The sequence below is a fragment of the Siphateles boraxobius genome, unplaced genomic scaffold, assembly GCF_051911475.1.
Source record: "Siphateles boraxobius isolate OS27281-9 unplaced genomic scaffold, OSU_SipBor_1 19, whole genome shotgun sequence".
Classification (NCBI taxonomy): Eukaryota; Metazoa; Chordata; class Actinopteri; order Cypriniformes; family Leuciscidae; genus Siphateles; species Siphateles boraxobius.
In genome coordinates, this window is record NW_027508799.1 from 35,010,001 (window position 1) to 35,025,397 (window position 15,397).

Genomic DNA, 15,397 nt, shown 5'->3' on the forward strand with positions numbered 1-15,397 from the left:
TGTGGAGCCGGTGTGGATGAGGTCAGTGTGTGTGTGTGTGTGTGTGTGTGTGTGTGTGTGACCTGTTATACCCCTCTCCTGGAGGAGTGTGTGGATGAGGTCAGTGTATGTGTGTGTGTGTGTGTGTGTGTATGTTTGACCTGTTATACCCCTCTCCTGCAGGAGTGTGTGGAGCCGGTGTGGATGAGGTCAGTGTGTGTGTGTGTGTGTGTGTGTGTGTGTGTGTGTGTGTGTGTGTGTGACCTGTTATACCCCTCTCCTGGAGGAGTGTGTGGATGAGGTCAGTGTATGTGTGTGTGTGTGTGTGTGTGTGTGTGTGTTTGACCTGTTATACCCCTCTCCTGCAGGAGTGTGTGGAGCCGGTGTGGATGAGGTCAGTGTGTGTGTGTGTGTGTGTGTCTGACCTGTTATACCCCTCTCCTGCAGGAGTGTGTGGATGAGGTCAGTGTATGTGTGTGTGTGTGTGTGTGTGTGTGTGTGTGTGTGTCTGACCTGTTATACCCCTCTCCTGCAGGAGTGTGTGGAGCCGGTGTGGATGAGGTCAGTGTGTGTGTGTGTGTGTGTGTGTGTCTGACCTGTTATACCCCTCTCCTGCAGGAGTGTGTGGAGCCGGTGTGGATGAGGTCAGTGTGTGTGTGTGTGTGTGTGTGTGTGTGTGTGTGTGTGTGACCTGTTATACCCCTCTCCTGGAGGAGTGTGTGGATGAGGTCAGTGTGTGTGTGTGTGTGTGTGTGTGTGTGTGTGTGTGTGTGTGTGTGTGTGTGTGTGTTTGACCTGTTATACCCCTCTCCTGCAGGAGTGTGTGGAGCCGGTGTGGATGAGGTCAGTGTGTGTGTGTGTGTGTGTGTGTGTGTCTGACCTGTTATACCCCTCTCCTGCAGGAGTGTGTGGAGCCGGTGTGGATGAGGTCAGTGTGTGTGTGTGTGTGTGTGTGTGTGTGTGTGTGTGTGTGTGTGTGTGTCTGACCTGTTATACCCCTCTCCTGCAGGAGTGTGTGGAGCCGGTGTGGATGAGGTCAGTGTATGTGTGTGTGTGTGTGTGTGTGTGTGTGTGTGTGTCTGACCTGTTATACCCCTCTCCTGCAGGAGTGTGTGGAGCCGGTGTGGATGAGGTCAGTGTGTGTGTGTGTGTGTGTGTGTCTGACCTGTTATACCCCTCTCCTGCAGGAGTGTGTGGAGCCGGTGTGGATGAGGTCAGTGTGTGTGTGTGTGTGTCTGACCTGTTATACCCCTCTCCTGCAGGAGTGTGTGGAGCCGGTGTGGATGAGGTCAGTGTGTGTGTGTGTGTGTGTGTGTGTGTCTGACCTGTTATACCCCTCTCCTGCAGGAGTGTGTGGAGCCGGTGTGGATGAGGTCAGTGTGTGTGTGTGTGTGTGTGTGTGTGTGTGTGTGTGTGTGTGACCTGTTATACCCCTCTCCTGGAGGAGTGTGTGGATGAGGTCAGTGTATGTGTGTGTGTGTGTGTGTGTGTGTGTGTGTGTGTGTGTGTGTGTGTGTGTGTGTGTGTGTGTTTGACCTGTTATACCCCTCTCCTGCAGGAGTGTGTGGAGCCGGTGTGGATGAGGTCAGTGTGTGTGTGTCTGACCTGTTATACCCCTCTCCTGCAGGAGTGTGTGGAGCCGGTGTGGATGAGGTCAGTGTGTGTGTGTGTGTGTGTGTGTGTGTGTCTGACCTGTTATACCCCTCTCCTGCAGGAGTGTGTGGAGCCGGTGTGGATGAGGTCAGTGTGTGTGTGTGTGTGTGTGTGTGTGTGTGTGTGTGTGTGTGTGTCTGACCTGTTATACCCCTCTCCTGCAGGAGTGTGTGGAGCCGGTGTGGATGAGGTCAGTGTATGTGTGTGTGTGTGTGTGTGTGTGTGTGTCTGACCTGTTATACCCCTCTCCTGCAGGAGTGTGTGGAGCCGGTGTGGATGAGGTCAGTGTGTGTGTGTGTGTGTGTGTGTCTGACCTGTTATACCCCTCTCCTGCAGGAGTGTGTGGAGCCGGTGTGGATGAGGTCAGTGTGTGTGTGTGTGTGTGTGTGTGTCTGACCTGTTATACCCCTCTCCTGCAGGAGTGTGTGGAGCCGGTGTGGATGAGGTCAGTGTGTGTGTGTGTGTGTGTGTGTGTGTCTGACCTGTTATACCCCTCTCCTGCAGGAGTGTGTGGAGCCGGTGTGGATGAGGTCAGTGTGTGTGTGTGTGTGTGTGTGTGTCTGACCTGTTATACCCCTCTCCTGCAGGAGTGTGTGGAGCCGGTGTGGATGAGGTCAGTGTGTGTGTGTGTGTGTGTGTGTGTGTGTGTGTGTGTGTGTGTGTGTGTCTGACCTGTTATACCCCTCTCCTGCAGGAGTGTGTGGAGCCGGTGTGGATGAGGTCAGTGTGTGTGTGTGTGTGTGTGTGTGTGTGTATGTGTGAGTGTGTGTGTCTGACCTGTTATACCCCCTCTCCTGCAGGAGTGTGTGGATGAGGTCAGTGTGTGTGTGTGTGTGTGTGTGTGTGTGTGTGTGTGTGTGTGTGTGTGTGTGTGTGTGTGTGTGTGTGTGTGTGTGTGTGTGTGTGTGTGTGACCTGTTATACCCCTCTCCTGCAGGAGTGTGTGGAGCCGGTGTGGATGAGGTCAGTGTGTGTATGTGTGAGTGTGTGTGTCTGACCTGTTATACCCCTCTCCTGCAGGAGTGTGTGGATGAGGTCAGTGTGTGTGTGTGTGTGTGAGTGTGTGTGTCTGACCTGTTATACCCCCTCTCCTGCAGGAGTGTGTGGATGAGGTCAGTGTGTGTGTGTGTGTGTGTGTGTGTGTGTGTGTGTGTGTGTGTGTGTGTGTGTGTGTGTGTGTGTGTGTTTGACCTGTTATACCCCTCTCCTGCAGGAGTGTGTGGAGCCGGTGTGGATGAGGTCAGTGTGTGTGTGTGTGTGTGTGTGTGTGTGTGTGTCTGACCTGTTATACCCCTCTCCTGCAGGAGTGTGTGGAGCCGGTGTGGATGAGGTCAGTGTGTGTGTGTGTGTGTGTGTGTGTGTGTGTGTGTGTCTGACCTGTTATACCCCTCTCCTGCAGGAGTGTGTGGATGAGGTCAGTGTGTGTGTGTGTGTGTGTGTGTGTGTGTGTGTGTGTGTGTGTGTGTGTGTGTGTGTTTGACCTGTTATACCCCTCTCCTGCAGGAGTGTGTGGAGCCGGTGTGGATGAGGTCAGTGTGTGTGTGTGTGTGTGTGTGTGTGTGTGTGTGTGTGTGTGTGTGTGTGTGTGTGTGTGTGTCTGACCTGTTATACCCCTCTCCTGCAGGAGTGTGTGGATGAGGTCAGTGTGTGTGTGTGTGTGTGTGTATGTGTGAGTGTGTGTGTCTGACCTGTTATACCCCTCTCCTGCAGGAGTGTGTGGAGCCGGTGTGGATGAGGTCAGTGTGTGTGTGTGTGTGTGTGTGTGTGTGTGTGTGTGTCTGACCTGTTATACCCCTCTCCTGCAGGAGTGTGTGGATGAGGTCAGTGTGTGTGTGTGTGTGTGTGTGTGTGTGTGTGTGTGTGTGTGTGTGTGTGTGTGTGTGTGTTTGACCTGTTATACCCCTCTCCTGCAGGAGTGTGTGGAGCCGGTGTGGATGAGGTCAGTGTGTGTGTGTGTGTGTGTGTGTGTCTGACCTGTTATACCCCCTCTCCTGCAGGAGTGTGTGGATGAGGTCAGTGTGTGTGTGTGTGTGTGTGTATGTGTGAGTGTGTGTGTCTGACCTGTTATACCCCCTCTCCTGCAGGAGTGTGTGGATGAGGTCAGTGTGTGTGTGTGTGTGTGTGTGTGTGTGTGTGTGTGTGTGTGTGTGTGTGTGTGTGTGTGTGTGTGTGTGTGTGTGTGTGTGTGTGTGTGTGTTTGACCTGTTATACCCCTCTCCTGCAGGAGTGTGTGGAGCCGGTGTGGATGAGGTCAGTGTGTGTGTGTGTGTGTGTGTGTGTGTGTGTGTGTGTGTGTGTCTGACCTGTTATACCCCTCTCCTGCAGGAGTGTGTGGAGCCGGTGTGGATGAGGTCAGTGTGTGTGTGTGTGTGTGTGTGTGTGTGTGTGTGTGTGTCTGACCTGTTATACCCCTCTCCTGCAGGAGTGTGTGGAGCCGGTGTGGATGAGGTCAGTGTGTGTGTGTGTGTGTGTGTGTGTGTGTGTGTGTGTGTGTGTGTGTGTGTGTGTGTGTCTGACCTGTTATACCCCTCTCCTGCAGGAGTGTGTGGAGCCGGTGTGGATGAGGTCAGTGTGTGTGTGTGTGTGTGTGTGGATGAGGTCAGTGTGTGTGTCTGACCTGTTATACCCCTCTCCTGCAGGAGTGTGTGGTGCCGGTGTGGATGAGGTCAGTCTGCTGACGGCCGTCACACTGTTTCTGCTGTCGGCCAGTGACGAGCTGATCGGCGTCTCTGTCCTGCAGAACGGCTGTATTGAGCGCTTCAGACACACACTCACTTCTACAGATCCATGGGTGAGTTACACAAACACACACACTGAGACTTTATTTAGATGTGCTGTTCATTCTGTCTGCAATAGTGCGTCACTGTAGAGTACTTTAGCACTGATAAGCTCTATATGCGATTCTAAAGGTTCATAATGTGGTTTTGGAGCAGGTTTACATTCATCCAGTGTCAAAAAACACTTTATTTAACTCATAATCTCCACTGCAGAGTCAGCTCCTTCAGTCTCTCTAAGCCCCGCCTCTCTGAGAGCTGCTCTACTGTGATTGGTCAGAAAGCAAACACTCATTATCATATCTGAATCTCAGCTCTTGATCACAGTGATACGAACAGTAACGATGGCGTGGGTTTTACCGTATCAATCTCAGAAAACAGCGTCTTCTCGACGCGAACAACACGAACCAAACTCTTCCAGTCTCAGATACACTAGTGTTTGAGGGCGGAGCTAAGAGACGCTGTTCAGCCAATCAGGACCAGAGGCTGACATTATGCCAATTAGTTACAAATCTAAGTACACTGCCATTCAAAAGTTTTGGATCGGTATGATTTTTAATGTTTCTTTAATGAGTCTCTTCTGCTCATCAAAGCTCCATTTATTTGATCAAAAATACAGTAAATTAGTTAAATATTATTCCAATTTAAAATAACTGTTTTCTATGTGAATATATAGTAAAGTGTAATTTATTCCTGTGATCAAAGCTGAATTTTCAGCATCATTACTCCAGTCTTCAGTGTCACATGATCCTTCAGAAATCACTATAATATTATGATTTGATGCTCGAGAAACATTTATGATTATTATCAGTGTTGAATTTTTTTTCCAGGATTCTTCGATGAATAGAAAGTTCAAAAGAACAGCATTTATTGAAATACAATCTTTTGTAACATTATAAATGTTTTTAGTGTCACTTTTGATCAATTTAATGCAACCTTACTGAATAAAAATACTAATTTCTTTATTGCTTTCCCCAAAAAATAAAATATACATTTTTAATGATCTCAAACTTTTGAAAGGTAGTGTTTAATGTTGCAAGAGCTTTCTATTTCAGATAAATGCTGTTCTTTTGAACTTTCTATTCATCAAAGAATCCTGAAATAAAAATTTAAATAACTGTTTTCAACACTGATAATAATCATAAATGTATCTCGAGCATCAGATCATCATATTATAGTGATTTCTGAAGGATCATGTGACACTGAAGACTGGAGTAATGATGCTGAAAATTCAGCTTTGATCACAGGAATAAATTACACTATACTATATATCCACATTCTAATAATATTTCACAGTTTTTACTGTAGTTTCTGTATTTTTAATCAAATAAAGCCTTGGTGTCAAGAGACTGTTTTAAAAACATTAAAAATCGTACCGATCCCAAACGTTTGAACAGCGCTGTGTGTTCAGCGGGAAGTGAGACTGAATTACTGACGACTCGTTTCAGTTCAGAATCACAAAAACAAAAACTCCTTTTATCTACAACTATCTATATTTATCTCCACTTTTAACTTTGAAACTTTGCAGATCTTTTACACTCACAAACATCTCTATTACACACTACATGAAAGGAAATATCAGAAAAAGCATAATCGAGGCAGTTTAAAGCATGAATGTTTCTTGTGTGTGTGTGTGTGTGTGTGTTCAGACTCAGGCCCGCTGTTATCAGCTGCTGTTGTCGGTGTTCCAGCACCCGTGCCGCAGTCTCTCGGCTCCGTTCATCCACGCGCTGGCCCCGGCGCTGGTGGAGCAGCTGAGGAGCGTGGAGCAGAGCCGGCCCTCGTCTCCGGCAGAGCTACAGGCGGTGCAGGAGGGCCTCCGAGTGCTGGAGAGCCTCGTCGCCATGGCCGAGGAGCGAAGCCGTAAGCGTTCGCCAGCTGACCCTGTACAGCCCTGTATCATATTTCACACGCAGACCTTTAAAGGGGACATATATGAAAATCTGACTTGCTATAATCGAGTCCCGGTGCTTCTACCAACACAGAAAACATGAAAAGTGAAACTTTGTTTTAGTGAGTCTTTCTCTGCAAGCATGTCAAATAAGCTGATCAGATTTCACTCCTTCTGATGTATGAAGAGGATCTTATTATAATTAGGGGTGCACCGAAATTTCGGCCGCCGAAAATGTTCGGCCGAAAATGGCATTATCGGTTTCGGGCCGAAATTTTAAAAAAAACAGCAGAAAACGTAAACCGAAAATGAATGTCACCCGCCCCTCCCATCCGTGCGCAAGCGCTTAGGTTTCACTCACGGTCAAGCTGTTATCACGCGTCTGCCTATCAAAGATAAGATGTCTGATCATGTCTCCCGCATATTGATAGTGGCTCCCTGATGCCCGCAAATTAGTTCAAATCTCCCGGAAGAGCGAGCGAGCAAGAGCGAGAGACCTTGCGTGTGTGTGCTAGTGTGCCACATGAAGCGCATGTAAGACCCCCAGTCCAATTTCTGTGTGTGTTCAGTTACATTAAAATTTGCGTAGTACTGCACAACTGTGTTTCCTAAGGCTACATAGGCTTACATGTTGTTTACAGTTTGAGTTTGGATTAAGTTCTAGTGCTGTTTTTGCCATGTTGTTTTGCATTGTTTTCCACAGCAATTTAAAATGTAAGTAAAAAAATTGTTTACATGCAGCAGCAGAATAGAGGCCCACTGCCATTCTGTGATTTTGTGTGCAGTTATTCAGATAATTGTGGATCTTTTTGCACAACTGTTAAACTATTTTATTTGATGGAACATAAAACTTGAAGAATAATATTATTTGGTATTATTATTTATATTTATTGTTAAAAATATTTTAGGTTTTGTACTGTGTGTATATATATATATATATATATATATATATATATATATATATATATATATATATTAGTATAAATTCTTAAAAGAAGCCATTTTCGGCTAAAGTTTCGGTTTTCGGCCAAGTGCATCCTAAATTTTCGGTTTTGGTTTCAGCCCACAATTTTCATTTCGGTGCATCACTAATTATAATATTACCGGCTCTTAATCTGCACGTTTATAATATTACCGGCCCTAAATCTGCACGTTTATAATATTACCGGCCCTAAATCTGCACGTTTATAATATTACCGGCCCTTAATCTGCACCTTTATAATATTACCGGCCCTTAACCTGCACGTTTATAATATTACCGGCTCTTAATCTGCACTTTATAATATTAACGGCCCTTAATCTGCACGTTTCTAATATTAACGGCCCTTAATCTGCACGTTTATAATGTTACCGGCCCTTAATCTGCACGTTTCTAATATTACCGGCCCTTAATCTGCACGTTTCTAATATTAACGGCCCTTAATCTGCACGTTTATAATATTACCGGCTCTTAATCTGCACGTTTATAATGTTACCGGCCCTTAATCTGCACGTTTCTAATATTACCGGCCCTTAATCTGCACGTTTATAATATTAACGGCCCTTAATCTGCACATTTATAATGTTACCGGCCCTTAATCTGCACGTTTCTAATATTAACGGCCCTTAATCTGCACGTTTCTAATATTAACGGCCCTTAATCTGCACGTTTATAATGTTACCGGCCCTTAATCTGCACGTTTATAATATTACCGGCCCTTAATCTGCACGTTTATAATGTTACCGGCCCTTAATCTGCACGTTTATAATATTAACGGCCCTTAATCTGCACGTTTATAATATTACCGGCCCTTAATCTGCACGTTTATAATATTACCGGCTCTTAATCTGCACTTTATAATATTACCGGCCCTTAATCTGCACGTTTATAATATTACCGGCCCTTAATCTGCACGTTTATAATATTAACGGCCCTTAATCTGCACGTTTATAATATTACCGGCTCTTAATCTGCACGTTTATAATGTTACCGGCCCTTAATCTGCACGTTTCTAATATTACCGGCCCTTAATCTGCACGTTTATAATATTAACGGCCCTTAATCTGCACGTTTATAATGTTACCGGCCCTTAATCTGCACGTTTCTAATATTAACGGCCCTTAATCTGCACGTTTCTAATATTAACGGCCCTTAATCTGCACGTTTATAATATTACCGGCTCTTAATCTGCACGTTTATAATGTTACCGGCCCTTAATCTGCACGTTTATAATATTACCGGCCCTTAATCTGCACGTTTATAATATTACCGGCTCTTAATCTGCACTTTATAATATTACCGGCCCTTAATCTGCACGTTTATAATATTACCGGCTCTTAATCTGCACGTTTATAATGTTACCGGCCCTTAATCTGCACGTTTCTAATATTAACGGCCCTTAATCTGCACGTTTCTAATATTAACGGCCCTTAATCTGCACGTTTATAATATTACCGGCTCTTAATCTGCACGTTTATAATGTTACCGGCCCTTAATCTGCACGTTTATAATATTACCGGCCCTTAATCTGCACGTTTATAATATTACCGGCTCTTAATCTGCACTTTATAATATTACCGGCCCTTAATCTGCACGTTTATAATATTACCGGCTCTTAATCTGCACGTTTATAATGTTACCGGCCCTTAATCTGCACGTTTATAATATTACCGGCTCTTAATCTGCACTTTATAATATTACCGGCCCTTAATCTGCACGTTTATAATATTACCGGCTCTTAATCTGCACGTTTATAATGTTACCGGCCCTTAATCTGCACTTTATAATATTACCGGCTCTTAATCTGCACTTTATAATATTACCGGCCCTTAATCTGCACGTTTCTAATATTAACGGCCCTTAATCTGCACGTTTATAATGTTACCGGCCCTTTATCTGCACGTTTATAATATTACCGGCCCTTAATCTGCACGTTTCTAATATTACCGGCTCTTAATCTGCACGTTTATAATATTACCGGCCATTAATCTGCACGTTTATAATATTACAGGCCCTTAATCTGCACGTTTATAATATTACCGGCCCTTAATCTGCACGTTTATAATATAACCGGCCCTTAATCTGCACTTTATAATGTTACCGGCCCGTAATCTGCACGTTTATAATATTACCGGCCCTTAATCTGCACTTTATAATATTACCGGCCCTTAATCTGCACTTTATAATATTACAGGCCCTTAATCTGCACGTTTATAATATTACTGGCCCTTAATCTGCACATTATAATGTTACCGGCCCTTAATCTGCACGTTTATAATATTACCGGCCCTTAATCTGCACGTTTATAATATTACTGGCCCTTAATCTGCACGTTTATAATATTACCGGCCCTTAATCTGCACGTTTATAATATTACCGGCCCTTAATCTGCACGTTTATAATATTACCGGCTCTTAATCTGCACGTTTATAATATTACCGGCCCTTAATCTGCACTTTATAATATTACCGGCTCTTAATCTGCACTTTATAATATTACCGGCTCTTAATCTGCACTTTATAATATTAACGGCCCTTAATCTGCACGTTTATAATGTTACCGGCCCTTAATCTGCACGTTTATAATATTACCGGCCCTTAATCTGCACGTTTACACACACCAGCTGACATTTGGTTTTTTCGAGCAACAACAGTGACCAGTTCTAACACAACGGCAGAAGATCCAGCAAAGCCTGAAACTGTTCTGTCATTGAGTGATCAATGGAACTCCACAACTACTACATAAACTCGCTACTGGTTACTCTGGGATTCTGGATGAGTGAGATTGGCCTGTTTTGTTATTGCCGGAGTTTCTGAAGCTTGTGTAAAGACTCCGCCTTCTTCTGAATGGAGGCGGAGCTGCAGCTCATTTGCATTTAAAGGGACACACACAGAAACTAAGCGTTTTTGCTCACGCCCAAAAAGGGGCAAATTTGACAAGCTATAATAAATGATATGATATTTTAAGCTGAAATTTCACAGACACATTCTGGGACACCATAGATTTATATTACATCTTGTGAAAAACGGCATAATATGTCACCTTTAAATGATCAAAACTGCTGTAAAACCTTTTTAAAAATACTAAAGCCAATGAATACTGTGTACCAATTTGATCACTATATTAACATAAAAATTCAATTGAAAGTACAAAAATGAGCAGCTCCATGTCAAGTTCCTCCCTTAAACCGCTCTGTGTCCCGCAGGAGTTCAGTTACTGGCTCTGCTGGTCCCGACGCTCATCTCATACCTGCTGGACGAGACCAGCTTCTCCACGGCCCCCAGCAGCTCCACGGGCCTGCACGAGTTCGCCCTGCAGAACCTGATGCACATCGGCCCGCTGTACCCCGTGGCCTTCAAGACCGTCATCGGGGCGGCACCAGAACTCAAGACCCGGCTCGAGGCAGCCATCAGGTCCACGCAGGCCAACAGTAGAGCCAAAGCGGCGGCCAGACAGCCTCAGCCCAGCGTACAAGCGGCGCCCACCATCAAACTCAAGACCAGCTTCTTCTAGTCCACCAGCAGCTCTGGATGTCTGTACAAACCTGAAGTGAATAAAAGTTACAGTGACACTGTCATAAATCATAAGGATATGTTACAAGCATTAGTGCATCTTGTTTGTTTTTATGGGCACATTTGAAATGCACCTTAAGTCAAACTTAATAACCTACATTTGAAAGCTCACGTTACACTGGTGGAAATAGAAATTCACAATTTACCTGAATATTTCCATGAACACATTCCCATGTTGTTGTTTTTTTAACTGTGTTGCTTTTTATTATTTTCTATCTGATCGTAATTTAAGCCTCATGTTATCATATTTATCACTTTTCCAGAAATTTCACAGAAATGTGTGGTTTTTGGTAATTAATGATCATTGTTTTAAAGATTCAAGTATAACTACTTGACTTCTGCTGTGATTGTCTATGAATTCAGCTGAATCGTTGTTTAAATGTAGTTGCAGTCTGGGAGTCTATTGAATATTTTAGAGTTGCTCAATGCTGGAGTTCTTGTTTGAGCTTTTAATTACTTGATTATGTCTGCCTTTCATTGCCTGTCATTCATTAAGTAAAAATATATAATATATGCACCATTGCCTCTCTTTCATACAAATACTGTCCCAGTCAATAACCGTTCATAAGATGTTTGAGTTGCACAGTTGTTCTCATGTATTCAAGCTATCAGGTGTAAAACATCAAATATAAGCCTGATTTTCCCTGCCCTGCAGCTGATCTCAGTGGTCAAGTGTAGGTAGGGTTAGGGATTAGTGTTTGTAGACAATCAGGAGTGTGTTTTACTGAAAGCATCATTAGCCAAGTTCCGTCGTTATCAGCAGTTCAACGAGTCTGTTTCCCGAAAACATCGTTCTAACGAACATTCGCAAACAAAATCGCAGAGTTGTGTGTTTGAGCAACAGATCTCAACCTGTGGTTAGAAGAAGAGTTTCTAGTTTGCATGACATGTGGACTCAAGAAATCCTGATCTTGAGCAAAATAAGCAGTACAATCTATATCTTTAAGTTGTTCGGTTTTGTTGACTGGGGACGGGGGTTGGGGGGGGGGGGGGGGGGGGGGTGGGATGAGTAGGGTTGTTTGGTTTTGTTGAGGAGGGGGGGGGGCACATTTGCACACACGCAAGGTCTCTCGCTCTCTCCCTCTATGCCTAGCGTGCGCTACGCGGTTTGGAGCTCACAAGCTCGAGATTCCGGGAGATTTAAACTAATTTGCGGGCATCAGGGAGCCGCTATATATGCGGGAGACTCCCGGAACTCCCGGGAGACTTGGGATGTCTGCTACTATAGTAGTCTAGCAGAGAGTTACGCTGCTGTACGGGAAACACACACCAGCACTGTAATCGACATGACCAGTAAAATCAAGGGGGAGTGTCCGCTGAACTGGTTTAGGGGGAAGAAATTGGTTTGGTTACAAAAAACACATTGTACTTATGGTCATTCAAAAATATCAGTGTATTCCGATGCCATTTTTTGCAATGTTTAAGTCACAAATGTTTCATTTATTCATATTTCACCAGTGGCCAATTTGGTTTTATACTACATAAATGTTTACCACTAACATTCAGAAACTCTTCCTGAGTCTCTTCGTAAGGCTGCACTCACTACTGGTTGTTCTGATATTCTGGATGATGAGATTGGTGTGTTTGGTTATATCCAGAAAGACTTTCTGTGTGGAGTTTGCATGTTCTTCCTGTGTCTGCATGAGTTTCTTCCCTTTCCAGGAGCTTCAGTTTCCCCCACAATAACTTGTCCTTAGTGTGTCTGTGATGGACTGGCCATCCCTCCATGGTTTTTCCCACCATTACCTCATAGTCTATTTCAGCATCTAAAAATGTGTGTGTGCTGTAGAGGACGTTTTTTTCTAGGATGTTCCTGTATCTGATTGCTATTCAGTCTCCCGGTGCCTGCTGCTGAGAAGCATACCATAGCATGATGCTGCCACCGCAATGTTTCACCATAGGGATGCTATTAGCCAGGTGATGTGCATTGCCTGTTCTACACCAATCAGCGCTTACTGTACTGTCCACCGAGTTCAGTTCACATCTCACCAGTCTGTATAGCTTCTGTCTAATCACTCTGCCACAAAGGTCGGATTTATGTAGTGCTGCAATGATGTTTGTCTGTCCAACAGGTTCTTCCATCTCTGCATAGGACTTTTTGAGCTCTTTCATAGTAAACATTGTGTTCTTACTCATCTCTGAACCCAAATGCCCAGATGCTCAATTTGTCTGGATGACCAACTCTAGGAAGGTTCTGGGTCATTCCATGCTTCTTCCGTTTAAAAGAGATTGAGGCCACTGCTTGTCCAGTGACCAATCAAAGCCTTGGAAGTCATTTTATCTCCTTGTCCTGGGCAGCGTTTTACAAAAGCATTCTGAGCTAAGTTGATCCTAGAGGCCATTGGTGGCAATGGTTCTACGATCTACTTAGGCTTACGATGCTTTTGGGAAACACAGCCCAGATCTGTGCCTTGCCACAATTTGATCTTGGCAATCAACGGACATTTCCTTGGACTACATGTCTTTTTTGTCCTGACAGTGCAGTGTAAACTGTGGGACATGTAAGAAATTGTAGTATGCCTCGACCCATATTCCACTCCAAAGTATATTTTAGAATGAGCTCATCCCCAAAATGGCTAAATTATCATAGAATAAGAAGGAAGTCAAGTTATATTGTTTCTTCACCATTTGGGCTGATCACATCCTCAGCAAAAGTCATCAATTGTAGAATGGGAATGGGTGTGGTACACCGAGAACCATCGCAGACAATGGGGTGTCTCAACTTCATTAACATACAGACCACAGCTGTTACAACGAGAGCAACTTAGTTTACGCTAAGAATGGTAAACTGTAACAGAATAAAAGGTTTGAGATTTTAATGTTCTGGGTTCATTCTGATGCCGGTGAATCCAAGGTGTTTCATGTACTTTGCCACTGCTATGCTGTGATAAACTTCCTCTTTGAGATCTTCGACATCCACATCATTTTTTCTTACAGCCTTATATACCTAGGTCTGTGCCTTTCCAAACTAAGTCCAATCAATTCAATTTACAACAGGTGGACATCAGTTGAGGTCAAGACACATTTGACAGATAATTAAAGCAAACAGAATGCACCTGACCATAAAATGAAGTCCCACAGCAAAGGGTCTGAATCCACAAAAAAGGTGCTCCTCAATAATCAAATTATGCTTCCTCGTTTCCTCGCTCCTCCGTCCTCCAGCCCATGACCCAGAAGTCGATCGAATTCAGCCATCTTGAAAGACATCTCGATTCTCTAATTGCACAGGGAGGAACAAGGATTGAGGAAGCTTCGTGAGGGTTTAATGAACAAGGATACACCGGATCCCCCGCATGCTAAAGGGTTGGAGCTGAGACACGAGGAAAGGAAGTGAATGAGAACTGAGAAGCACCCAAAGAGTCCAGGGCTGCGTCCAAAAACGTAGGCAGTGACTTGTTACCTCGGTGCCGCATTAGGCAATGACTCTGCAGGCAGCGTTTGCACACGAAGGCATCTCAAGAAATGGACAGACTTCTGAGGTAGCGTAATGGTTTAAGGATCTACAGCAAAATAGACAGAGCTTTATGGAAAAATAAGTGTATATTTAATGTCTTCAATAGCAATTTCTTGCTAGAAAAGGTATCATAAGTGGAAAACATTGATCAAAAATTTACATTTACACACAAACTGACGACAAGCCGCAACTTTTAGACGCAATCTTTAATTTTTCTAGCTCAACTGTCACAGAATGGAAAGCACAGGATTGTGGGATATTAAAGGCAGCGAAGGATACATCTATGCTGCCTTCAGAAATCGATCAGATAAAGTAATCTCAGGAGGCCGGAAGTAAAACTAACATTGCATCCGGGCGTGCCTTGATGCCTTACGCCCTTGGACTGCGTCCTCCGAAGGAAGCATTTATCAGGTTTCGGACGCAGCCCATGAGGGATGGAGGGCCAGCCCCATAAGGATCTGGGAACCGAGGTGGAGTGAGGAGAAGGGAGGCAGTGTTGAGCCGGAGACCAAGCCGAGTCTAGCGGAGCAGAGAACCAAGATGAAGTCAGCGGACCAGGAGGCCACGGTGGAGCCGATCACGACCGAGGCAGAGCTTGAATTCACAGGAGTGCTGGTTTCACACTCACTTGATGCTTATGGTGCGTTCAAGTCATTTTGTAAAGATCGTATTTACGAGTTGAATGCACATGATGTCGTGAATACGAGTGGGAAGCTCTGGATTTTCTTTAATCCCCGATCTTTATGAGTTGGGGGCGTGTCAGTGAGAAACATGGCAGAATAACAGAATGATTCAAATTAGTTAGCAGTGATATTGTCAGGCTTTTCTATTTACAGCGAAATAAGCTAATTGCCTGCACAGAATATGATGGCATTATAATATAACAATGTAACATGTAACGATAAAGTTATTAATTAGTAAATTAATTAAAAGCATAAAAAACAAATACACCTGATGCACATTTCTTTGTTCTTCATTTTCCAGAACTAGACTAAAAGAACCTTATTGTATTTTTGTGTAATTAAGAGGAAGTACGCTGCCATCTTACTCTGACGAAAATGACTTGAACGCACCTGACGTCGTAAACACAACTTCC

The 15,397-nt window shown here is 44.3% G+C and overlaps 1 protein-coding gene across 3 annotated transcripts in view; it reads left to right on the forward strand.

Moving 5' to 3' along the window:
• Positions 1-11,364, forward strand: part of LOC143742339 (HEAT repeat-containing protein 5B-like) — a 68,688-nt gene extending 57,324 nt beyond the window's left edge. Inside the window, exons 33-36 of one of the 3 annotated variants that reach the window (XM_077235189.1) lie at positions 3,856-3,881; positions 4,297-4,422; positions 6,055-6,268; positions 10,481-11,364. In XM_077235189.1, coding sequence (XP_077091304.1) covers positions 3,856-3,881; positions 4,297-4,422; positions 6,055-6,268; positions 10,481-10,788 — 674 coding nt within the window. In that variant the 3' untranslated portion in view covers positions 10,789-11,364. Of the gene's footprint in view, positions 1-3,855; positions 3,882-4,270; positions 4,423-6,054; positions 6,269-10,480 lie in introns of all 3 variants that reach the window. The other 2 variants (XM_077235188.1, XM_077235187.1) reach the window with 2 other exon arrangements.
• The last annotated feature ends 4,033 nt before the right edge of the window (positions 11,365-15,397 follow it).